This window comes from Cupressus sempervirens, chromosome 7 (genome assembly GCF_028749045.1).
Source record: "Cupressus sempervirens isolate cs-2001-9-10 chromosome 7, ASM2874904v1, whole genome shotgun sequence".
In the NCBI taxonomy this organism is placed as follows: domain Eukaryota; kingdom Viridiplantae; phylum Streptophyta; class Pinopsida; order Cupressales; family Cupressaceae; genus Cupressus; species Cupressus sempervirens.
The window spans coordinates 717,410,774-717,437,667 of record NC_143124.1 but is presented as its reverse complement, the minus strand read 5'-3'; the positions used below and the strand labels follow the sequence as shown (position 1 = coordinate 717,437,667).

The window sequence follows — 26,894 nt, the reverse complement described above, 5'->3', positions numbered from 1 at the left end:
TTATCGATTTGGAGAGATACTGGAGAAATTCTTATGAGCTTTATAATCGATTTGAGGAGAAACTTTGATACATTCTCGTAACCTTTAAAATCAAATTGAGGAGATAACTGGAGGCATTGTTAAAGGGGAAGTTAAAAATGTTATCATAACCAAACAGTATTATCTTCTCTTTGGATTTTAGCAAACAATAAAAGTTAAGTGCAAGTCCATGACAGGCCAGAGAACCATCTCTACAAAATCAAAGTGGATTCGCAGAACAAAGCAGGCACCAAAAGGCTTGTTTGCTAAATATGTTTTAAAAATAAATGGTAAAACAAAATTTAAAATTAATAGAGTGCCTATCCAGAGAATGCACTGGTAGAGCTAATTTCACATTGATTCTCCAAGGAGATAACAGAATAAAAGAGCTTGTTCAAAATGTGGGAAGAAAGACATTTATCTGATTGGAATTGATCAGTACATGATTGCAATCAGAAACTTCCTCCTTGATGCTATCAGCATTTGGCACAAAAGATACTGTATGCAGAGTGGTGCATTCCAAATTTGAAGTCTCACTTGTCTTCTCTAAGCACTAATATTCTCAATCAAAGCTTTTTTGTCAATTCTCTTTATTATCCCTGCTATAACCTGGGTGGCAGTGAAAAGGATGACATAAGCTTAACATGTAAGCATTGTGCATCAGATATTTATGTCACTCTAATTACATAATTACCTTGCCAGGACCTAGCTCATAGCTAGTCTTCAACCCCTTGCCTAGAAGTAACTTCAATGTACTTTCCCACTGAACTGGAGATGTCACCTGCAAATATTGAAATACTGCATTAATTGTGTTGAACCTTTAAAGACTCTGGGAGATCTTATCTTGAAATGGGCGCACCACCAGACTCTTAATGGATGGAACCACATTATTTGCAAGAATTTGGATTAGAACACATAAAAACTGCTTCTGATTCAGATCGAATATATAGAAGAAATCTTAAATTTTAAACAAAACAATTCACTTTATCCCATCATAATTCACCCAAAATTTGTCAACTGCTTAAAACTTCTTCATGTTCTTCCAATATATTCTGCATTAGTAAATGCCCTTGACACACTGACATAAAAAAAAATGAAGTGTGAAAACCCCAGCAATAATTTGCTTAAAATCTATCATCCGAAAGATATAAAGACACCCAATAGCATGATGCATAAGTTACAAATCAAAATTAACTTAATATTAAAAAAAATGGAGCAGCAAATGATGGCAAATTATCTACCTGACGAGCTAAAATCTTCTTAATAGTAGCAGGATCTGAGTGTGGCTGAGCATCAACATTTGAAATTACTGGAATTCGTGGAATCTTGATCTCTGTTGCTTCCAATGCTGCTTCCAGCCTTGAGACAGCTGGCTCCATAAAATGAGTGTGGAAAGCACCAGCAACAGCTAGACGAACCTGTCAACCATAAACACAAAACCACTACCCATCAAAATTAAGCACGCTACTTTCTTACAAACAATATAATTTATGGGCAGGGGAAGGGTGGAGAAGCATTAAAGTCCATATATTGGAACCATCCTGTTCATACTTCATAGGCACTTATCTCTATATAAAGTTTTATTGAGGAAGATTTGTGCTTATGTTAGAAAAACCTAAGAATCAAAAGGAAAATGTAAAGAGTCAAACCAACCGTGACCCATGTAATGCAAAGAAAATATACAAAACTTATGAAAATTCAAGATCTTTACTTCCATGAAAATCCATTTCAGAGAAATCAATATAGGACCAAATTGTTGCAATGCAGTTTAAACCATCAATAAAGAGGTATTTTACCTACTAAATATATGTATACTTTATGATAATATGGATGAAGTGAATTAGTTATGAAATGAGAAAATCTTTTCGAATGAAAGTTTTGAACATATGACAATTTATCACTGCTAAGTCTAATCAAGTTCTATCTGCATTTGTTTAGTTGATAAAATATTTTGCAAATAAGTTGCTGAGTATTAGAAGACCAAAGACTCCAATCAGCAATATCGATGAAGTCAAATCTTACATACCTGTGAAGTTTAAAGACAAAATTTGGAATGACACAAAATCACTAATAAGGTGGGGTCTGTATTAATAATATCCTGGTTTCTCCAAGACTGGAAGAAAAACCTTTACTGCTGGCATTAGCAAATGCTGCATTTGTCTTACATCCGGAATTTGTCAGATGCTGGATTTGTTAATTCAGCATTGGGATTTGTTGAGCAGGAAAAATAAAAATAAAAATTTAATTTAATTCCAGTTCCAATTTGGGTTTGACGCATCCAAACTGAGGATTAGAAAATTTTAGAACTTGTTCCTACCAATTCCGGTTCAATTCCAACAAACAAATGAGCCTTTAGGGCCTGTTTGGTTGCTGGAATACAACCGGAACAGGAATAGGAAATTAGAATATGATTTGTATTCTTTGTTTGGTGCGTGGAATAGGAATAGGGAATAGGAATACGTATTCTCATTTTAGCCCCAAAATGAGCTTTTGTCCATTCCAAAAAATACCTTTAATTGGAATTGCTATTCTTGCATTCATTTTAACTTTCTCAAATTTGATTAAATTTTCAAATCCGCTTTGACCTGGGGTGAGCGCTGGAACTTTGTTTTCAATATTTTCAAATATTTCAGCGATTTTACAATGGCGCCAATTGCATCTTCAAAAATATTTTCAAATGGCGCCAATTGCAAGTTAACCCTATTACAATTTAAGCTTGCATAACCAAACAAGGGATAAACAAGATTGGATTGCATTTTTCCATTCCTATTCTTCATTCTCCATTCTCATTCAAATTTTCTATTCTAATTCTCAATTCCTACGCTTGCAACCAAATGGGCCCTTAGGGAATTCAGAGGGAACATAAATCTGTTAGTTAAAACAGTCTGGAATATGTCTGCCAAAAAAGAAAATGCTTTTATTTAAAAGATGTAGAATTTGGGAAAAAACTATAGATTATCATACAGTCACGAATTAGACATATCATTCAGGATTTACAGGTGAGCTTGGTTATAAATAAAACAAATGCCATCACTCCTGGAATATATCATTTAAGTTGGTAAATAAATCTATGATGTCTTTAATAAAACAAAAGAAATCAGAAAACATTTTACATAAATGCAGATTGAGATGGTTAGATGCATCTAGAAAACAAATTCAACAACTAAAATAAAAGTGTATGCATCTCCCACCATTAAAAGTTAACATAAAGCTGTTGTGCAAATGATTCTTCAAACAAAAAGGAAAGGGAAGGAGCTTTTATAGTCCACGATACCAACCATGTGCTTTTGGGTCTACATATGGTGATAGTAATAAGGAACTTGTAATCTCCCTTCCTTAGACCCTTTAGCAGATAGCAGAGGTTTGGCCTATTACATGAGTTCTCATAGGTCAACAGTATGCATAGGGGACTTGTTGAGAGATTTATGGACCTCTGGATCATTCTGGAGACTTTGGTTGCAGCCCCTATTTTTTAGGGGAGACTGTCAGTTTGCCTGTAGCAGTCGGATATCATCCAGGGGCAGGTGGCATCAATCAAATTTCAGTTTAGAGACTGGATGATCGGTTTATGAGAATCGGAAATAATTAAATAATTTCCTAACTTGATTTAAATAAAATAATAATAAAATGAAGTCATATAGTCACTTTATATTATACTAAGTACTAACAAAATACCCCCTTGGCACATTCGCCTAAACATATGACATATAAGTTGTCCTGAAATATCCCAACCTGAATCTGATCTAATATTTCCGTTTTGTTTGGTTAGTGATGTACGTTTTGGACTCTCAGGGATGGTAATGTTTTTGAGTTTGGTGATTTTGATCTGAGTTTGGTTGTGTGCGTTTTTATTCTTGTTTATGATAACAATAGTTACACCGCCTTGGGGGCGGGGGGAAGGGGGACAAGTTTCTGAGATGAGGGGACAAAGGGACCTCAATTTGGGGACGGCTGGGGGGAAGCGAGGGGGATAGGAGGGGGTGGGGGGTATATAGTATATACTATACATATGATACTTAAAATGCTAATTATGAAAAGATGTATAACAATATAAGACATAAAGATGTAAAATACTAATTTACTAAAATAATAAAATTTAAATACTTGAGTCTTGAACATTGCATTGAACATTGAACATGAAAGTAGAATTTCGAACAATAAATATCAAAATTTTAAATACTCAAATGAGCAAATGAAAGAGTTCTAACTTCTATTATATACATAATAAGTAATAGATATAAAGAGTATGAGTATCTCATCATCGAGATGATTACATTGAGCAACATGATAAGATATTTAATACGCCCAATAGAATATTAAAACATGGTTACTTTAGGTTGTTTTAAGGTTGGATAGGGCACACTCAACTGTCCCCTAGAGAGGATAGGGGACTTGTTCCCGCACCCCCGTCCTCGACAAAACAATGGCTGAATGGTGGCATCGTTGGGGAACTGGGAACATCATCCACCCATCTCGGGTGCATCCCTGTCTCAGGTGTGTCGAGGGAAAAGGGCGAGGATGCGTCCCCGTGTGACTATGATGATAACATATTGTAAATAATGAAAGGAAATTAGTGTGCCACGAATCAAAACGTGTATGGCTAAATGATTTGGCAAAATAGTAAAATATTTAAGTTACCGATTTGTGTTTGAGGACGGGTGTGGGTAAGTGAACCCAATACGTGGGCACACGAAAATATTTTATAGGGGTCTAGGCATATACATGTGCGAGTCATTTATACAAAAAAAAAAAAAGCAGAAATATACCGTAGTGTAAAACCAAATCATTTCATAGAATGATACTTGATCATTGCAAATGTCAAACACTAAATACTTGAGCATTGAAGTTCTGAACAATGAATATTTAAGTTTTGAATATCTTATTACTAATCAGAAATTAGAATACCCAATACTCAATACCCCTAAAAGTAGCAAATGTCTTAATTCAGTGTGGCAGCTGTCCCAGGATGTGACTTGCTTTATTCCCACATCAATTCATGACTATTTATTCTGATTTGAGTAGAAGTTCATGACGTATGAACACCATCTTGGGACAATTTCACACAATATTTTCCAATCTATACTCTATGGGGCAGCTTCTTTTTTTCTTTCTGCATCCAAGATAGAACTTTTTTGCCATGTATTCTTGTAGAACTACAATGGGTTGAGGATTTAATGGAACCCTGTTTTCTCTTGTTTGCAGGGGGGGAGAGAGAGAGATCTCAATTTGGTGGCACATACTAGATGCCCAGCTTGCTATTATCTTCTGAGGCCACCTTCATGTTCTTATATGACTTATTTACCATACCAAAATGAACTAGAACTATTTTGTAAATGGTGTGGACTTAGTGATCATGCTGATGCAAGATATCTAAAACAAAAGGCAAATATCAATATAATTGATCTAAAGAGGCATAACAAAGTATTGTTTATTGCATGATACCAAACAAAAAAGGTTGTGTGCCCATAGTCATAACCCACGCACAAACAAAGAAAGGCTTCATGAAGCAACAGCCAAGGTAGAGCATGTTGCAGATAATGAATATTGCAACTAAAACACAAATGCTAGCATGGTTACAAATCAACTACAATCCGATAAAGCTATTGCAAGGCAAAAATTTCAAAGATCGTACAATTAAAGTAATGGATTTATTACAAGGTATTCACAAACTCAAAAATGTTATAACCAACATTGTATCTGTGAGGGATGCATGCTAATAACAATTTATAATCTGGCAAGACCTCATACTCGAGCCTTCATTGTAGAAAGACCAAATGATCAATCCCATGTTATTGACAGTTCACATAGCAAAGAAACCAGCACCATTGAGATCCTTCAAAGAAATCTCATTAGCATAATTAGTAATCTTGTGTCTAGTGTGCGTATACTCATGTAAGACACTACAACAAATTTTGGCAAGTCAACAATTTGGCCTTCAACTTTCTAGTTGGTTTGACATGCTTGGAATCCTTATGGGGAAAAAAATACTTATTGGAACTTTGTTGTCCTCAATTTTGGATGCACAAAATTGGGGCAACCCTACACAATTTTCTTTAGATTTGCAGGTGATGCTCTTTGTTTTAATGTGTCAATAAGGTGTCATGGAACAATTCATTATCGCTGAATTGTACTCTATGTGATCCTGTCTCTGCATTCTTTTTGAAGGTTTATGTCAAGTTAAATTCCAAATTGTTTGCTAATAAGAGTTTTTCTTCTCTAACTGCAAACACTCAATTTTTGGCAAACTTTCATGTCTTTTCTTTGCTTTTCTAAGTTGTAAATGGTTTTCAGTCTTTTTTTTGCCTTCGGTGAACAGCCCTTGGAATTTCACTTGTTTCGAGCTAACTTAGGTCGAAATTAGAGTTATTTAGCTCAAGTTATAGGGAAAAAAGTGGGGTTTTTCAAGACAACTGCATATCTCGATTAAAAACACCATAGTAACGAGACTCATTGTGAGTCAGGCGTGTCGTCTAGGTCAGCGAGTCAAATTACCCTAGTTGGGTCAAAATGACCAGTGACCCTAACTCTGTGGATCAAGTGGGGTGACTCGCCCGACTCAGCTGACTCGGCTGACTCATCTGACTCGTCTAATTTTAATTTTTGTTTTCAAAATTTTCTTAATACATCTAGAATTTACCTTTATACTTATGTAATCGATGTATGTTATGTAAGTGATCAAACTACATTCTATTTCATGATGTTATTGTGTCTTTAAGCTTTATTCAATAATGGGTGCATGGAATTTCTTGAAATCCTAAAAAATCTCTAAATTTCAAGGCTCTTGTCACTTTGTTGAGTCACTGTCGAATCCGAGATGGGTCACGAGTTGAGGTACCCTTGCCAAGTCCAGGCCGAGTCCGAGTCTCATTACTTTGAAAAAACCTCATAAAAGTGGGCTTCATATTGGTGAAACCATGAGATAAAATTTTATTTGATATAAGTTGATTTTGTGGTCCATTTTAAAATTTCCACTCATTCTGAGTTGATTTGACCATAGTTTTTTTATGTTTTACGAAAATAGCCTATTTCAAGACTATTTTTCATGTTACTTTATTAAAACCTATTGTTAGATATTACATTTAATTGCATAAGACACTTAAATGCACTTAAGTGGGGTTTTGATTACATGTTGCATATATCCACATGCAAATGACTATGTGAAAACCCATTTCCAATAAATTATAAGTCTCAGCATTAATTTAAATGTATACTTTATATGCAATAACACGTTTTAATGTGTTAAGTGGATTTTTAATATGTATTTACATATTTTAAACTTTTTATTTTATTTAAGTGGGAAAATCTAACTCATTTACATATGTAGTTGCACGTATAAGTTTATTTTAATTATTAATGCATTTAAACGAGGTTTTTCTAACCCATTACATATACATCTTTGAAAATCGCTACTTTGTAGACTTTTTAAGTTAAAATACATGTTTTAGTAACATGTAAATGCACTAGGTGGCGATTTTGGACCTGATTGCATATGTATGTAAAATTTAAAAATCCAGTTCACTTAGCCTAAGCCAAAGTGGCATTTTTTGGCCCAATTAATGCATCTGAAAATGTGTTTTCATTTTTTAAATTCCATCAAGGGTAAGTGACGATTTTTTGCCCAATTGTGCATCTTTCAAATGCATGCAATTGGTCACCAAAAGTGCATAACTCAAGGTGGCAATTTTGGCTTGATTACATGTATTTTAAAACATGTAAATGGTCTCCAAAAGGGCATTTTGCACTAAGTCCTTCGTGAAAAACAGAAAGTTGTAATTTTATGCCCTATTGCATGACATTTAAAACATGTTTTTGCTCTCCCAAAACATGTCTAATGGCAGTGTTGGAACGCAAGAGGCATAATGGCGATTTTAGAGCACATTGCATGCATTACAATATATGCATTTGCACAAGGAAATCTCGTTTTGACCAAAAATCGAGACGTTTTTGGGCTTTTTTGCAAGTGGCAATTGGGACACATTGCATGTCACATACTACATGCATTTGGTTAAAAACAGCCTATCTAGAGCACGTTTTTAACCAAAAATGTTGTATTTCTTCATGGTTCTTGGCTTCCAATCACTCCAAGAAGTCGTCTAGGGTATGTATGTCAATTTCCAGTTTGTTCTTCATCATTTCCAAGCTTAAAATGATGCCATAGATGTCATTTTTATTTGCATTTGCATATGACATTGATTTGGTCAAAGTTTGTTGCAAGTTTTGGGCATTTCATCTCTCTAACTATCTCCACATGTCCAAATTCGAACCTTGACTATCCCCAATGTTTAAAATTTGAAATATATATGTCTTGTGATATTAAACAAATCTTAATACAAAATCTCTTGGATTTATTTTCAATTTTGTCAAAGATCTGAAAAAGACTTGTTATTGTGTGGTTGGTGGAGAGAGGTATGTTTTTCCTTTATTTTCCTTAAGGCATCTTGGTCTTGTTAAATTTCTTATTGCAAGTCTTTCAATTTCTATTTTTGATTTGCATGTTTTTGTATATATGTTGTCTCTTCTTTTTCTTCCATCTTCTTCTTCAACTTGCATATGCAAGGTCTTATTTACTTACATATGCAGTCAGGGTAAAATCTTGTTCTAATATGGAAGCAAGTCCCTTATTTTCCCTCATTAAAATGCAAGCGTAATTCCCATCAATATGTATTCCATGAATCTCCTTATGGCTGCCCTATGGTTGAAAAAGAATTTCCCACATGCTTGTTGAATACATAGCATGACTTATGCCTATTAAAGCATGCTATGCTTCCATTTCATTACACTTTACTCCTCATTTGCACATTTTAAAACTCGTTGTCCGCATATGCAATCCACTCCAAAACGAACTGTTTTGTCTATTCTAGCCATATTTTAGCCATTCTGAGCTTGACCTATTTGCTCATTCACTATCCGCAATCATCTCATGCACTTTCCCTATTCATACTTTGCCCAAATCTATGTTTTTACACAGTAAAAGCTTGCTATGGACTCCTCATATGATGATGTTCTTAAACTATGAATCTTTCATATAACAGTTGCATAGGTACATCACTCTACAATGTCAAGAGTTTGCATCAGCAAAAGGTAAAGATAAGAAAAAGATGAAGTACCAATATGATCAGTATCACAACTACATCCCACCATCACAACTTCCTACAGTGATGATGTAATGATCCCATCTTTTGGCCTTCACGTTCTCCAAAGTCTAAGTGGAGGATACTTTGTATTAATAGCTTCTAGGGTATGTATTAATTATTGGAAGGATGGAAGCCTCTCGTGATTTAATTAATTATTGCCAGGGAGGAATTTCTGGGGTATGCATTAATTATTAGAAGGAGAAGCTTCTAGCTCTTGCAATTAATTAATGTTTAGTTCCTTCCAGAAGGATGAAGAAAAGGATAAATAGGGCTGAAAGTTTCATTGCTGATAAACGGATGATTATGACTTGCATTTGATAAGAGCTTGGATGTGTGAATCACACTCTTTTTTGGGCAATAGAGGACATTCATTCTCTATTGTAACATTCTAGACGTCATTCCCTTAGAGTTTGGCCTTTGGAATACATCTCTTTGTAATTGATTGCAGCATTCTCAGCATTAATAAAATTTCAGCCTTGGTTCAGCTTTTGGGCATTCCTAGGTGACCATTACAGATGAGGTTTGAGACACGGATGTAACGCACATGAATATGGAATGTAATGCACATGAATATGGAAGATTTTCTCATAAGAGTCAATGTTGAAGCCACTGAGAATATGACTTGGATCAAACAAAATCATATTCATTTGCTATCTACCTTTCCTTGTGGCAACTCATGAACCTGAGTTCATCCTTGCATGCGCCACACATATTGATGCAACCTCTAGAACTATCAAGGACGAAGACAGCAATACCATCATTAATCTTGCTACAAAGACTATTGATCGGATTTTTCATGCTCCTCAAACTCCATTTGTCACAAGCATCACTAGACAAGAAGCCTTGGAGTGGTGGAGCAAAGATAGTTCTTACTACATCAAATTCATTAATGACAATTGGCTGATTCAAAGGAGGCCCAATCTTTCCCTAAAGGCATGCGGAGGTCAGAGTTCAAGGAGGAGATCAATGATCTTATCACATTGCTTAGCTGCCTGGTTCGGCTCAAGGATTTAAATTTTCCTTATGCTTTATGTAAATAACAATAGGAAGATTATGTGTAAAGAGAAATTATGTTGTAAGTACATGATAACATGTCCCCATACAAACAACTCATGTAGTCAAGTTGGAACAGCATTAGGCATGCAACTTTGAATAAATCAAATTAGCTAGTTACAAGTTTGTTACAGAATAAGTCAAGGTGGTTGAGGATTTCCCCTTTTCCCTCCACTTTTCTCTCTTATTCCTATATAAAAGAGAAAGCTCACTGTAAATAATCATCTCTTGGCAAAGCAAGAAAATTCTATCAGTTTGTATGTGCACTCTAAGACTTTGTGCTTGGATGTAAATCTTAATTGCTATCAATAAAAGAGGCAACTTGCTTTCAAACTTTGTGTTGATTCAAGGTGTTATGTGACGATATTTTCTGGATTTTGATTGTAAGTTCTGGAGCTTTGATCAAGAGGGATTTGAATTTAATTGTGCAGACTTTGAGTTGCCTATTGCATTCAGAACCAATTTGAACTTTTGAGGACTTTGTGTTGCAGGAGGACAAATTGCAATTGATAGTAGTGGCTGTAATCACTTGGATTTGAAGACTTTGGGCTTCAATTGTAAGTGTTTTAATTGAATTTGAGAGTATCCAGTAAGAGCCTTTGTGCCTTATTGGTTATTATGCTTGAGTCTTCATTTGAGACAAATGCATGTGATGTTGGGTTCTTGTTTTTGTTTCACAAAATATAAAAAGTAAATTGCTGCCCCTGGTGTTGTTCTTACATCAATTATAGGGCCACCGGTATTATCGTAGCAATAAGGTACTTTTTGTTAAGTTGGAAAGTTATAGTTGTATCCAAATCATTCTTGAAAAAAGAGGAATTGATCAAGAGAACCATCCTATTTGTAATTTCAGTTAAGTTCCTATTGAAGCCACCTACGTTGCGAAAGGAACCTTCCCTATTGTTGAGAGGAGAGAGAAATCTCATGAAATGTTACCTAAAGTCACAACTTTGTAAGTCGTTGCCAGTGATGTACAAAAATTTTAGCCAACAAACTCGAGCATTTGTATTGAATTTTTTGATCACGTTATGGAAGAAAGAATAGATGCATTGTTGGATTAAGGTTAGCTAGCAACAACCAAAGCCAACCATAAAAGGAAAAAGAATAGACAATTTAAAATGAGGATTGAAAATACATAATTAATCTAAAGAACCTAGCAATGAAGAATAAGCTCCACCAAGAAATCAAAATAGAACTTGAGACAAGTGTGGATAGAGAAGAGTAATTAAGGTCCAAAGGACCAAACACCAAGGAACTTTGGAATTACAATTGTGTTTGGAAGATGTAATCTCCCCTTTTGGAATGGTTTATGATCAGATTAGTCTATTATTGGCCCCCGTAAGCTAAAACTGATGGTTAGAGGGTCCTAGTTGGTAGTGTCGAAGGTTTATTCCCATTCTGGAGTTCGAAAGTGTTTGCGATTGCTCTTTGTTTGGTGCTGTTTGGCACACTTACTATTTATAGTAAGTCCCTATTTCAAGAAAATTCAAGATTTCTAATTATAGCAAGGCACCTGCAAAGGTTATATTTGCAGTGTCGATCCCTAGCACCATTGAGTTAATCAAATATTCAAGGACTAACTATTTATAATAAGTCATCTAGCCATTGTTATTATTTTAAGTAGGGCACCTAGAGTTTAGGCATCTTCAATGTTGATCCCAATTATTAGTTAATTTGGGGAATAATGGTATTTGTGCAAGTTATGTTATTTAAATTTTAATAAAGGTGACTTTATTAATAATTAATCATTAAAGGTGTGTGGAAGGCTACTAGGAAAGAAAGATGGTATGCAACTTGGTACAACCCTGAGAGAAACTCTTGGGTGTCATACTGATACACTTGGACTTGGCTTTGCTTGCAAACTGAATGATGAGCCATTGACTTCCGTGTTTGCTTTCTTGATTTTATTTTGTTCCTTTTAATCCTTTTGTAGTCTTTCTTTTTCCTCTTGATGCCTCCGCATGTATGTGCCCTTCTGGTGCCCCTTGGAGTTTGATTCTTTGAGCTTGGTTTTAATTCATTGTGCTTAAGTATTTCATGACAATTATTGATGGTTTACAAACGGTTGAGGATGATAAGCATGAGAATTTCGTTGTTGAGAACCATACAAACTTGAGTTCTCTTCCCATACAGTCTGAAGGAAAGGAGAAAGAGTTTGAAAAGCCCTCTTATAAGTTAGTGCTCACTGAAGATTTTGGTTTATCCTACCCACTCTCTGTCGAGTTTGATGGATTGTTCATGGTTGCAGCAGTGGAACAAGGAGGATTTTTGGGGTCCTGCTCCAATGGAAGTGGAAATGGTAGCAAAATCGACCCTGCAGACTCTAGAGAAGGAGGAGATGGTAAGTTCCCTTCTTAAATTTCTAGAACTCTTGCTCTTTCTCCAAATGAAAGCACGAGGACGGCCATTAAAATGAGATAGCAAGCTTACAAATATTGCTATACTCTTTAATGCCATAGATTCTAATTTACTTCCATCAAGAAAAAAAATTGAGGATTAGTTGAATTATGTTTAGTGTAAGAAGTTAGGCATCCATATGAATTTTTGTAGGATGTTGCAAATGGGTTTCTTTGTTGTATTTCTTAAGAACCACAATATGCAGGAAAGGGTGTTAAAAGAAGCATTTTGGAACATGGGTAAACCTATTTTTGGAGCATTCTCGCGGCCTCTTGAGGTTAATATTGAGCAAGTCTCAGTCGATTCTTCACCTAACTGGGTTGAACTTAAAGGTCTTCAACTCAAGTTTTGGCCATTTATCTCACAAATTCTTAAACCTGGGCTCAATTTTACAAATAGAAGAGTCCAAAGTTATCTTGGCTCATATAAATGCTCAAATCCTTATTGCCCCAGCGCCTGAAGTTCGCATTCTAGATAGGATTTCTCTGGTTTTGGAAGGGAACCTCTTTGAATGGGAACTTACCATACTCGGTAACCTTAATGATTGCTTTAATTGAAAGAAGCATAGCCATAATAGAAAGAATGGCCCTTTATCTCAGTACTAATCAAAAGGGTTTTGACACAATGGCTAATCAAAATTCAAAAGATGTTAATCCTAATAAGACTACACACGTTAATAATAAAGAGATGTCAAGACAAGAACTACATTTTAAAGATATCGATAAACCTGTGGCTGATGGGAGTAACGATTTAAAATCAGAAACCCTTGATGGCTCTAATATAAAGAACAAAATAGTCTCTCTTACTAATCCTCTCTTTGAGGAGGACTATGAGGTTATTGTTCACATTGATCAAGACAAGTCTCTTCCCATGTCTCTTAACCTAGGTCTTTGCCTCCTAAGGATCAGGAAGCCCATGCATGGAAGAATGCCCAACAACTATTAATGATAGAGCTGATAAAATGAGAAACTATAAATTTGAAACATAAAGACATTCCTCTTGATATGTCAACAGTAATCGATGAAGGAAATATTGATAAGCATTTAAATGTTGGGAACTAAGCTTTGGAAGGTGGCAATGAGGATGGATTCACAGAAATGATTAGCCAAAAAGAGGAAGATGATAGATAGGAATCCTCTCTCCAAATCTAGTAGTCAAACTAATAAGTCAAAAAAGCCAAAGGTGCCTAATTGTTTCAACTGACTTTACAAACTCCAAAAATCCTCTTTACTTTATTTCTATGATGAATTTTGCAAGCTGGAATGCAAGAGGCCTTGGGATGACTAAGAGAAAATATGTAGTAAGAGGTCGGAAGCATAAACTATGGAACATTAACTTTGTCTTTTTACAAGAAATTAAAGGAACCGGTTATCATTCTTTGACTATCATGAAATTCATCTCGAGTCAAGTTAAACACTTAATTTTTTCTCAAGTGAAAGGAAAAGGGGGTGTTGTTAGTCTTATAGCTCCCAAATATCATGAAATTCATATGAAGTCAAGTCAAACACTTAATTTTTTCTCATGAGAAAGGAAAAGGGGTGTTGCTATACTTATAGCTCCCAAAAAGGAAGAGCATATTATTGTCAGTGGTATTTCACCTTGCAATAGGACTGTTGGGGTCACTCTTAAGTGACAAAATAAAACCTTTGGCATTCGCAAAGTATATGCCCCTAATGATCATAGAGAAAGAGCAGCTCTCTAGGATTGGCTTGACATGGCTCTCGCCAAAGCTCACTGGATTGTTGCTAGAGACTTTAATATGGTGGACTATGGTGAAGACAAGTGTAGAGGACTAATAAATTTCTAGAAAGGTAATAAGCATTTCTTTTGGGCTAAATTCAAAAGGAGTTTGAAACTTGTGGACACGATTAGTAGGAAAAAAGTTTAGTTACCGGATTCGCGTATCGGACCCCGGATCCGGATTCAGGTTTGGATCCGCACGTGGATGCGTTAGGATCCGAGCAGGGTCCGCGATCCTGCATGTGGATCCGTCAAGATCTGCGGCCCACAAATCCTGATGGATCCACAGGCAAGATCAAGGATCCTACTTGGATCCTCGAGGATCCACCGTGGATCCGCGTCAAAAGAGGCATAAAAAGGTTTTAAAAGTGTTCACAATCAAATTTTTTAATAGCTTTTGTCCAAACCCTAAAAGCGACCCTCTAAGTCATTATGCAAGTTCATATACACTCACATTTGCTCTCTATTTTGCTCTCTCATAGTTGCTAGTTTGAAGTAATGTGCTTGGATTCGAAGGAGATCGGTTGTGGAGCTCCAAATGCCTTGCAAGAAGTGTTTAAAGTATGCATTTCAACCATATTCTTGAGTTCTTTCATAGATTATTGATTTATTTCTAGTTTTCCAAATTTTCAAGTTTTTGTGCAAGTGTGAAGCATAATTTATTTCATTTTTTTTCTAGATTGCAAGAATAGAACAAAGAGTAGTCAAGGCTCAATGTGTGGGGCTGGATCACCAAGCTTCAAAATTGATAAGGGGTCTCCTTTATGGAGACACACAACAGGAGTCACACAATGTCTTGGGGGTTGAGCATACATATGGAAATGTAAGTATTGCAATGTACAACATAGAAGCTCCTATTCCCGAGTGAAACTACATTTTTTGGGCCCTACAGGTGAAGAAATTAACATGTGTTAGGGTGGTGATAAGAAGGGATTACCAACTGCACAAATAGCAGCATTAGCAAAAGAGCAACAAGATGTTGATAGAGCAGTTGCAAAAGAAAAACGTGGTGCTTCTAAAAGAACAAATACACCAACACCACCATCCAATCAAACAAGCAAAAGAACACATCCTTTTTTGCCTATGCCAACTACAAATGATGAAGATGAAGACCATTCTCCACTCACCCGCAAGAGAGGCCCACTAGATAGGGCATTCCAAAATGAAAAGAAAGACATTGCTAATCACAAAATTGGACATTTTTTAATTGCAAATGGTGTTTCATTTAATTTTGTGAGATCACCGTATTTTAGGGAGATGGTGGAAGCAATAAATGAAGAACCCCCATGGTTACAAACCACCTTGTTATAAGAAGTTGTGCACTACCATATTACATAATGAGAGAAAATCTATAGAGGCTGAACTTCAACCAATAAGAGATTCTTGGATTCAATCAGGTGTCTATTATTTCAAATGGGTGGAAAGATTATAGAAACCGTCCATTGATCAATGTTATTGTTGTATGCCCTAAGGGGGCAATATTCTTGGAGGCAATTGATTGTGAAGAGCAAGTGAAAAATTCAAAATTTATTTCACACATTCTCATTGATGCCATAGAGTCAATGGGTCCAAATAATGTTGTCCAAGTGGTCACAGACAATGCAAAAGTTTGCAGGGCTGCAGGGATAATTGTAGAGTCTATGATTTATAGAAAACGTCGAGCGGGGATGGCTCTCCTAACAGATCAAGACTGGTGCGGCTAGGGCCTACGTGCCTGAGGCCTGTTCCTTTTCGCTGTTGTTCTCCTTTTGGACGAGATCGTTCCTTCCGTGCAAACACGGAGGTTTGTTGTTGTTGCGACGGGGGTCAAGGAGTGTCTGTAGGTTGGTGTGGGGGTTTTTTTTGGGGGATTTGGGGATTTTGTTATAGAGTGGGTTTGGGGTCGACTGGAGCTACTTGTAGTGTGTGGCCTCTTTTCTTCTGTTGTGCTTTGTGCATGGATATTTGTTGGTGCCTAAAGGTAAGAAGTTTTCAAATTGGGGATAGAGTTTTCTGGGGTTTTTGATATGGGGCAATCGGAGATTCTTGTGTCTCAAATTTTGTCCGCTGATATGGAGATGGTTGATTCCTCCATACTGATGCGGGTGGGGGCTAAGGGCCAGACTAACAGTCTCCCATTTGGGGTGAATGCTTCATCGTCGAAGGATTTTGTCCATATTAAGAAGATGAATGGGTGTTTGGAGAGATCTGATGATCAACCAGTATTGGTTATTCAACCAAAGCAGATTTCAGAGGATGTAGAATATTGGGGCAAGCATGCGCTCATCTGTAATTTTTTGGGTCTCCATCTTTCTCTTCCTATGTTGGAATTGTGGGTGCATCGAATTTGGAATCCTTAAGGGGAAATGGAGATTCTTCTTGCGGCCAAAAACTATTTTATGGTTATTTTTTCAAATATGACAGACAAGAATAAGGTGTTTGAAGGTCGTCCATATTTCTTTAACTAGGTTGGGCTTTTTATCAAAGCCTGGTACATCGGGTTTAACTCTGCTGAGGAGATTCCCTCTCGGGTCCCAGTGTGGATTCATCTTCCACGGTTTCCTCTGAAATTTCGGAGAAAGGATATTCTTCATTCGATCTCACTTTTGCTTGGGAAACCGGTAGGGTCGACCACACAAACTCAAGATCGAAAGGTAATTTCATATGCATGAATTTGTGTAGAGGTTGATATTAATAATCCGTTGCCTGATTCTATGGAAATTTGCTTGGGCCCTACCTCATGGATTCAACAGTTGGACCATGAGACTTTACCTTCTAGATGCAGGATATGCTGTGAGTATGGGCACTTACAACGCAAGTGTCCCGAAATAAATTTTCTCAACCATTGGCTTCTACTGAGCCGGCCCCTAAGGATGATAAGGGTAAGGCCCCTATGCCAGAGGGACCTGTAGACAAGGAGGGTTTTATCCCAGTTAAGCCACGCACTAAAGGAAAAGGGAAGAAGAGAACCTGGATGGACAGACAAAATGATGGCACTTTTAACAAGTTTAATGTTCTAGATAATTTGGTACAAGAGGAAGGCATACCAGTTGAGCTGCCCTCAAGATATAGATCTCTTCAAGGTCCCCAAGCGGGGGAGGTAAGGAGTCTAGCCCAGGTACGAGAAGAGGAACAAGGTCTACCAGTTCCTTTGGATGCATTGGATCGAGAGAAAAATTATGATGTTCCTAGAGCGTCACAGCCTAGGGGCACCCCAAATATCATAGCTTCTATGCTCCCTGGCTAGAAAGGGATGCCAGACATCACAAAAGGTACTAAAGTTGCACCTTCTTTAGGCTTACAGCAAAAGCCCTCTAAAAAAGGGCCCTCAGAGAAGTCTGCTAAGAGTGGAAGGAAGACTGATCAGGAGAAGGTTAAGATGATGGGAGAGACTTTAGTTGAGGCAAGGTTTGTGAAGCCCACTAATTCCCACTTCTCGCAATCTTCCAAATGATTATTCTCTCCTGGAATATGAGGGGGTTGAACAGCATCCCTAGACAAAAGGTTGTTCGTAGATTGATAGATTCTGATTCTCCAGATATTGTGTTCATTCAGGAAACTAAGCTTACAGTTGATGATTTGGATAGTTACGGGCCAAAGTTGTGACCCATGGTAGCTGGCAGGGAGTGGGTGCTCAAGGTAGCTCGAGTGGACTCACTTGTCTCTGGAATCCTAGTAAGGTGACTCCTCTATGGTGGATTTCGAGCAGGTCCTCAATCTCTTCAATGGCTTCTCACTTTGAGACGGGAGAAAGGTGCATGTTCTCCAATATTTACGCTCCTAATGATTTGGCGGGTAAATCTCTTATGTGGTCACATATCACCTTTGTCCGCTCCTTAGATCCTTTCCTCCTTTGGATTGTGGCTGGAGACTTTAATGTTGTTACTAGTTTAGAGGAAAAGAGAGGCGAGATTGCTCGATTGGGCCCTTCTTCAAGTATGCTTAGAGATAATATTGGTTCTTTGAAACTCATTGATGTTAAACCTAGCTCTGGTACATTCACCTAGAATAACAGAAGGAGCAAGGCGGAAGCCATTTCGAAAAGGTTGGATAGGTTCCTTGTTTCTTGTTTTTGGATGGATATTAGATGGTCTACCAGAGCAAAAGTTCTTGATTGGAGAGGCTCTAGCCATTGGCCTATTAAGCTTTTTGTCACTCCTTTTAAGGCTTCTAAAAATTCCTCTTTCAAGTTTCAGCTGATGTGGTTGAGGGATCCCTCTCTGTAGGATCTCATGATAGCCTGGTAGCATGAGGGCAGGCCTCCTCATGGCACCTCCATGTTCTCCTTTCAGAAGAGGCTTCAGCATGTGCAATTCAGGGTTAAAAAGTGGAACAAACAGTGCTTTGGAAATCTTCAAGACCAATTGTGGGTGGCCCAGGCTAGGCTGGACAATGTCACTCGCCAGATCAGGGACCAAGGAATGATTCTGGATTTAAGTTCTGTAGAGTCCTCATCTCTAAGGGCATTAGAGGAATGGGAGCTTCAGGAGTCTTTTGGAAGCAAAAGTCTTGTGTGGATTGGATACAGGAGGGAGACAAAAACACTGCTTTCTTTCATAACACGGTTAAAGCTCGCAGGTCTGGTAATTCTATCTCTTCTCTTGTTTCTGCTTCTGGAGATCAACTCTCCTCCAAAGAGGCAATTTCTCTAGAGGCCATTAGATACTTTTCCCAACTCTTCTCTAAGGAGGAAACTAGTTCAATGGTGGAGACAAGGACTATTTTAGATTGCATTCCCCAACTTGTTTCTAGCAACATGAACAAGAATCTATTAAGGCCTATTTTGCTTGAAGAGTTGGAGAAGGTGGTTTTTGGTATGAAGAAAAGTAAAGCCCCGGGCCCGGATGGTTTTCCCATTGAATTTTTCCAACAATTTTGGGAGATTATTAAATTTGATCTTCTTGAAGTAGTCCAAGAATCACATCAGAACAAACAAATATTCAAGTCTTTGAATGCTACCTTCCTGGCTCTCATTCCCAAGATTGACGGGGCTAACAGTTTGGATTAGTTCAGACCTATTGCTTTACACAATGTCACTTACAAAATTATCACCAAATTGATTGTTGAAAGGCTCAAGCCTTATTTGGCTACTTTGATATCCGAGGAACAGGGAGGCTTTGTTGGTGGCAGACAGATTCTTGATGGGGTGGTTCTTGCTTCAAAGGTTATCCACTCTATGGCCACATCTAAGGAAAAGGCTATGTTTATTAAGTTGGATTTAGCAAAAGCCTACGACCAGGTTAGCTAGGAGTTCTTGGGTCGTGTGCTTTTAGCTTTCGGATTTGATATGGAATGGGTTGATTGGATTCTCAATTGTGTGATTTCCCCATCCTTTTAGGTTCTTTTTAATGGAGAACCTACTGAGCTATTCTTTGTTTCTCGGGGACTTCGACAGGGGGATCCTCTCTCTCCATATCTCTTTATTATTATGGCCGAGGGCTTAGGCAAATTTATAAAATTCCAAGCCGAGCAAGGGCTTGTCCATGGGTGGAAGTGGAACAACAATATTCCAGCGTACACACACCTCCAATTTGTGGATGATACTTGACTGATGGGCTTGGCTACTATAAATGAGGCAAGAAATTTCAGAATGATTCTAGACACTTATTTGAAAGCTTCCGGGTAGAAAATTAATGAAGGTAAGTCATCTATTTATTTCTTTAATACTCCATAGCTGATCCAGCTCAGGATTGCCAAGATTCTCAGGTTTCAAATTGGCTCTCTTCCTTTGATTTATCTTAAAGTCCCCTTAGCTCTAGGGACTCAGCTGAAGGAATATTGGCAAAATCTTTTGGACAAACTTCGTAGCAGGGTGAGCCATTGGACTCATAGGTGGCTCTCTTCCGCTGGGAGAGTTATCCTCCTCAAAACAGTGATTCGGGCTCTTCCCATTTACAAGTGTCTTTGCAAGCTCCTCCCATTGGGGTTATGAAAGAATTTGATGCTCTATCTCGACAGTTCCTTTGGTCAGGCAATCTTCTCTCTTCTAAGTGGAGCTTAGTCAATTGGGACACGGTTTGCTTGCTGATATTTGCAAAGGGGTTTGGACCTTAAATGTATGGCTCTTGGCATCAAGGCTTGAGCTGCTAAGTTATACTGGAGGTGGTGAAATAATCAAGATTGGGATTGGGCTAAGATTCTAGCCCAAAAGTACTTTCTGGGAGTGGAGTATCAAGATATTCCTAAATTGGCTCTAGATGGAAAGGGTTCCTTTATTTGGGATACTCTTAAAAAGGGAGCTCCTCTTATCAAGGAAGGCCTTTTCTAGATATGTAATAAGGGATCAAGTGCATTATTTTGGCAGGACTCTTGGGATGGCCATCCTCTCATTCTTTCCAGTTACCCCCACTTCCAGCCTCTTTGTCAGATTTTTACTGCTATAGGATGGACCAAGGTGGCTCACTTCAAGACTGTTAAATGGTGTGGATCGATGGATGTGGCTTGTTGGAAGGATCCAAGTGAGCGGCCTTTGGGGGGTTCCTTGGAGATTCAAGCTGATCTGGCTAGTCTCCTCTCTAATAGGCTGTGCAGCTCCTCTAAGGACAAGGATATCCTTGCTTGGGGTCCATGTCCTAAAGGCAAGTTCAGTGTAGCCCAAGGTAATGCTAGGTTGGATAAGCAATGTCATGCAATAATTGAAGTTCCCTAGTGGAAGAAGGTTTAGAATAAATTCTCTTAGCCGAAGTGTAACTTTTTCTTATGGCTGGTTGCTCAAAAGAAATGTCTTACTTGGGATAATCTTCAGAGAAGAGGATTCCAAGGCCCTTCTCTTTGTTCCTTCTGTATGTTGAATGGAGATAGTGTTTCTCACTTATTCTTCTTGTGTCCTCTCTCTAGAGAAATCTGGCATAAGTGGTGGGAGGTGTGGTGTCATGGGTGCATTTATGCTGAGTCTCTTATTGAATTTTGAGATAGCCTTGGCAGACCTCCGGTGAAAACAACGCTCCTCCAGGTGGCTTGGGCTATTGGACCTACTTTTATTCTTTGGAATCTTTGGCTGGAACATAATCACAGGATTTTTTGTAACTCTAGTTTGCGAGCCACTAAACTGTGGCAGATTATTCTGAGCAGACTCCAGGAAACTATCTATGCCAAGTGTGATATGACTGAATCTATGGACCCTGGTGACTATAGTATGGTCAGGAATTTGGGACTGGTGGACAAAGGATTGGGATGCACAAGTGGTAAGAGATCTCAACTGCTCAAGAGAAAGGTTTGTAGGGTGGGGAGATGGAGACTGCCGCCGATGGATATCCTTAAAATTAATACTGATGGATCTTCCCGCGAGAACCTTGGGCAAGCAAGTGTGGGGGGGATTGGAAGAGGTAAAGATGGTAATGTTATCTTTTTGTTCTCTGTTTATAAAGGAGTTCATTCCAATAACTTGATGGAGGCCCTCGCTATTAAGATAGCTATTGAGTGGCGATGCTCTTTAAGTTGGAGGAAAATGTTGTGTGAGTCAAATTCTCAATTTGTTGTGGACATGATCAATAACCAGAGTGTGGATGATGTTAACTGGCAATTAGCCTCTATTATTAGAGAGATTCTTTATCTGAGTAGCTTTTTGGATTGGATCTCTTTCTGTCATATTCCTATGTAATGGTATGGAGTGGCTAAGGTCTTGGCAAAATGAGCATCGGAGAAAGGAGATGGTTGGGATATTTCAGGAAGGGATGGACTTCCTACTGAGTATATTGGGACTTTTGAGCAATTAGTGGAAAAGGATAGAATTTAATTGTTCTTGTGTTTGAGTCTGGTTCCTTTGGGCCTGAGGCCCTCTGTAATTTTGGCTTTGATTGAATAAATTTTTACCCCTTTTTCTAAATTGTAGAGTCTAAATCTCATATCTTTTGGACACCATGCACTATCCACTCTCTCAATTTGGTGATGAAAGCAATTGGCACCAAAATAGATTGGGTGAAAAAGATATATGAGGAAGCTGAAGAGATTCAAATGTTTGTGACAAATCACTACATGTCACAAGCAATTTTTAGGAATTTCTCGGACTTAGAATTATTGAAAGTAAATTTGTATATTTAATATTTAATTATATATCATTGGATTCCATAATTTTTTTTGTTGTTTACATTAACATGTTTTAATTTTTAAATATATTACTAACTTGAGTTTAACATGTTCTTAGGTTGCTGAAACCTGCTTTGCCTCTCACACAATCGTCTTGAGACGACTTGTGAAGGTAAAGGAAGCATTGAAACATATGGTTATTAGCCCCCAATGGGGCGCTTGTAAGAATTCCAATACAGCAAGGGCCTTAAATGTGAGAAGAATGATACTTGATGAGGATTGGTGGGGTCTTATGACTTATGTATTGGAAGTCATCGATCCAATAATGGCTTTGCTTCGCTTTGCAGACAGTGATGTGTCATGCCTTGAGAATATTTATGATTCCATGGAAACTATGTTGGAAAAAATTAAAATGGTAAGTTCTATGCTCTTTTACAACAATTGTTTATTTGAGAGATATCTAGATTCTAAAGTTTAAATTGACATAATCACTAATTATAATTATTATTCATATCTCATATCCTAGGTCATAAAGAGGAGGGAGAATGATCTGAGGACACAATTTACAAGGTGGAAACAATTGTTCATCGTCAATGGAACAAGATAACCACACCTTTGCACCTCGTTGCATATGCTCTATCCCCGAGGTACTGCAGTGCTTATCAAATGCTTGTGTTTATTTTATCCAATGTTTGTCCTATTGATATTTGTCATTTGATAGTGTTCAATTGTTTTTGTTATCCCCAGGTACTATAGTGCAGATGTACTTCGCCTTCCAGTTAGAGTGCCACCATTTAGAGATGCGGAGGTTGCAAATGGGTATAAGAGGGCACTAGCTAAAAATTTTCAAGATCTAAAAATTGGGGCAATTATGAGGAGTGAATTTTCTGCCTTCATCTCAAGTGAGAATTTCCACCCTATTGCCATAGCAAACCAAAGCAGGATGGATGCCATCAAATCGTGGTACCTTCATGGGAAAGCCTTCATGTACCTCCAACCTCTTGCCTTAAAGGTCCTATCCCAAGTAAGTTTGTAAAATTTATCACCTAAGTTGATTTCTTAAGCTTAAGGTTAACACTCCCAATTCCTTGAATTGATTATTTCTCTTGATTGTTGTATTGATAATTTTTAATTTCTCTTTAGGTTGTCATGTCTTCTGCAGCTGAGCGGAATTGGAGTACTTACTCCTTTATCCACTCAGTCGAACGCAACCAGTTGGCTCCAAAAAAAGCAGAAGACCTTGTGTTCATTCACAACAATTTGCACTTGTTGTCACAGAAGGATCCAATGTACAAGAAGGGGCCCGAAAAGCTTTGGGATGTAGCACTCGAGACTCCTGATTTAGATATGACCATTCGGGATCTTGCTAGATCCACTTTGATTGATGTCGATGATGAGGAGGAGGATTATGAGTTCACAATCCCCTCTACTATTAGTGGTTTGGGTTCCTCTACTGATACATATACAGCACTTGCAGCTCATCAGTACCCCTCTGATGCGGATTTTCTTGAAAATCCATTTGATGATTAAATCAAAAACTTGACTCTTGACTCTTTTATAAGTAAATCATGTTACAAACTTTAAGTTTAATGATCTATATTTTGAATGTTACAAACTTTCACTTTCAGTAATTCAATGTGAATGTGTTGATTTTCTCTATAATCGTGAAAATAGATTAATTATCAAGTATACTAAATTCAAAGATGCATACTAGAATCATAGATTCATACTATGAAATTATTTAGTTTTAGAATTATATATATTTCTCTTTTTTTTAGTATATATAATGCATATATATATATATGCACAAATCCTCCACCAATCCAAATTGGGAAAAAAATAAATCCCGAATCCACGGATCCGATTCGCGTGCCCGAATTGGATTCGTGTCACGAATTGGCAACTAAGGCAAAAAGATTTATTCTCTGATATCTGGTTTACTTGGTCAAATAATCGAGTAAATAAGAGTATACTGCAGATTAGACAGAGTTTATGCTGATGCTTCAGTTTTCTCTTTTCCTTCCTCAAATGGTTTTATCCCCTATTAGGGTCACTCTTGCTTCTATTTCAGATCATTCTTCTTTGATCCCATAATTGATGGTTATTCTGGTGCTTATTCCAATTATAGGATGAAAGGCCTCTTTAAGCTTAATGTCTCTCTGCTTAAGGATCAAGATGCTGTTGAGGGCATCAAAATGGCTAGTCAATTATCCAAACTTTGGAATGGGAAGATGGATCGCAGAGAATGTTGGACCACCCTCACTAAGTTATGGAAAAACATGTTTCAAATCATGGGAAACCAAGAAGAATCTTTTTTGCAGTCTAAGCTTACATCCTTAGAAAACATTTTGCAGAGACATGATAGTGATTTAAGAGTTATGGGAGAATTCAATATATAGCCACAATGGAGTTGAGGAAAATTCAAAACTATAGATTTCAAGGTCAGAAAACTAGAGCCAGAATGAATTGGTTGCATGAGGGTGACAAAGGCTCAAGTTACTTCTTCAATCTGATTTAGACCATAACAAAAAAAGGGAACTTATTGAGGGAATTCAAAGAGATAATGGGTCTTACCAGATATATAGAGGAAATTAAGACTATTTTCTGTTTACCGCATAGGTTAATTAAGAAATGCACACAGACAATGAACACGAACAACAGAACTCCTTAGATTATTCGCATATGCCAGAACATTACATTATGCTTCATAAAATAAGATGATTTACAATGATCCCAGACGGGGTATAAATACTATCCGCCGAACCTTCCCGAAAGAGTCCATCGGCCACAAACATTATGTCCGCTACAAACTATTTACCTGTCGGCTACAAAATCTTTACCGACGACGTCGGCTACAGAATACAAAAACACTGACGACAATCAAGTCGGCTGACACAGTTTCTACCGACAACATTTGCTTCAAATATTACCCAAATCTGTTCTCTACTAAATATTCTACTCAAAACAAGAATGCCCTTAGAAAGTGTTTGAGATTAATTCCAAAACAAGTCCCTGAGATTATGGAGAAATCCTTGGAAACTGGTATCAATATTGAAGAGATAGAAGCAGCTATAAAAGATATGGCTAATGACAAATCTCTAGGATTTGATCAATCGTCGGCTGAATTTATATTTAAAAACATTGATTGGGTTAGTCTTGAACTTTTGGAACTCTATAATGAAGCTTTTGAAAAAGAGACTCTGGGTCCACACCTTAATAGGGGAGTCATTAAACTTACCCCTAAAAGTGAGCATAAATCTCAAGTAAAGAACTGGAACCCATAACTCTCTTAACTTTATCCTACAAAATTATAGCTAAACTCCTTGCCAGAAGAATAGCTGGAATCCTTAATGAAGTTGTCTCTGTTACTGAGACTGGCTTCATCAAGGGTAGATACAATCTTGAAAACCTCATCACCAACTGGGAAGCACTTCACTGGGCAAAACAAGATGGAAAAACTCTACAATAATTCTTTTAGACTTTGAAAAAGCGTATGATTGGATAGAATGGCCATTTGTGATTTGGAATGCTTAAAGCATTTGGCTTCCCAACTTATCTTTGTAAATGGATTGAGATTTTATTCAAAGATTCCTCCACTGTAATTGAATTTAATGGAGAATTGTCATAACCTATCTCTCTCCAAAGGTCAATCAGGCAAGGATACCATAATCCATAATTTCAACTACTCCTAAATCCATAACTTCAAAATCAGTCAAGGATACAAGAACCTATAACTACTACATAATTGTATGAAGAGTGAATACTACTAAATCCATAATTAAAATAAATTTGAATACCTCGTAATATCAGTTTTAGAATTTGCAAAAAAAGATAATATTCAAGTCTCAAAATGTCATTACACAATCACAATTAAAATTACAGTCCATATTCATTTTAAATGGTTTTATTTTACTTGTGGAGCCATTTTTTAGACACCCATAATACCAAGAATGTCCAAGTTTGCCTTGGTTGACCTAGGATTCGACCTGCATTTCTTGGTTTGAACCCAAGGTCAAACCCAAACTTGGATCAAACCTGAACCCAAGAATCCAATAGATTAGCATCTATGCTCCACAGAGTCTCCGGGATGGGGACATGTTTTTGGTACGTGTAGAGGTCGAAGCCAAAATTTAGGGGACGAGACCTCATGGGACGGCGACTAAAAACATAGGGGATTTTTATATATATAGAGATAGAATTCAAATATGTGTATCATAACATTGATAAACCATTCACCATAGACATTTTTGAAGATCAATACATGGAATATAATCAAATGGAAAATACTAAGTACTTCTATTATAACAATATCACATACATATATAGAAAAAATCAAAATGGGCTGATATCATAATGAAATAAAGAGAAGTCCAACTAAAATAGTTAGTAAATACTAAACGCAATCTTTCCTCACTAAACATAATCTTTCCTCACTGTTGCTACTGCTCTTATATTTTTTTTTCTTCCTCTTAGCAAGTATGTCAAATCTAAAAATGAGTAGAAGAGTTAGTGTTTTAATGGACCAAATATGGGTTGCATATTTTTATT

General features: G+C 37.3%; 1 protein-coding gene across 1 annotated transcript in view; it reads right to left on the bottom strand.

The window, feature by feature from the left end:
* Positions 1 to 264: 264 nt before the first annotated feature.
* LOC149549242 (uncharacterized) overlaps positions 265 to 26,894 on the bottom strand; it is a 67,409-nt gene continuing 40,779 nt past the window's right edge. The window contains exons 8-10 of the mRNA XM_089792658.1: positions 1,260 to 1,436; positions 713 to 799; positions 265 to 627 (exon numbers count right to left, since the gene is read on the bottom strand). Coding sequence (XP_089648784.1) covers positions 565 to 627; positions 713 to 799; positions 1,260 to 1,436 — 327 coding nt within the window. The 3' untranslated portion in view covers positions 265 to 564. The remainder of the gene's footprint in view (positions 628 to 712; positions 800 to 1,259; positions 1,437 to 26,894) is intronic.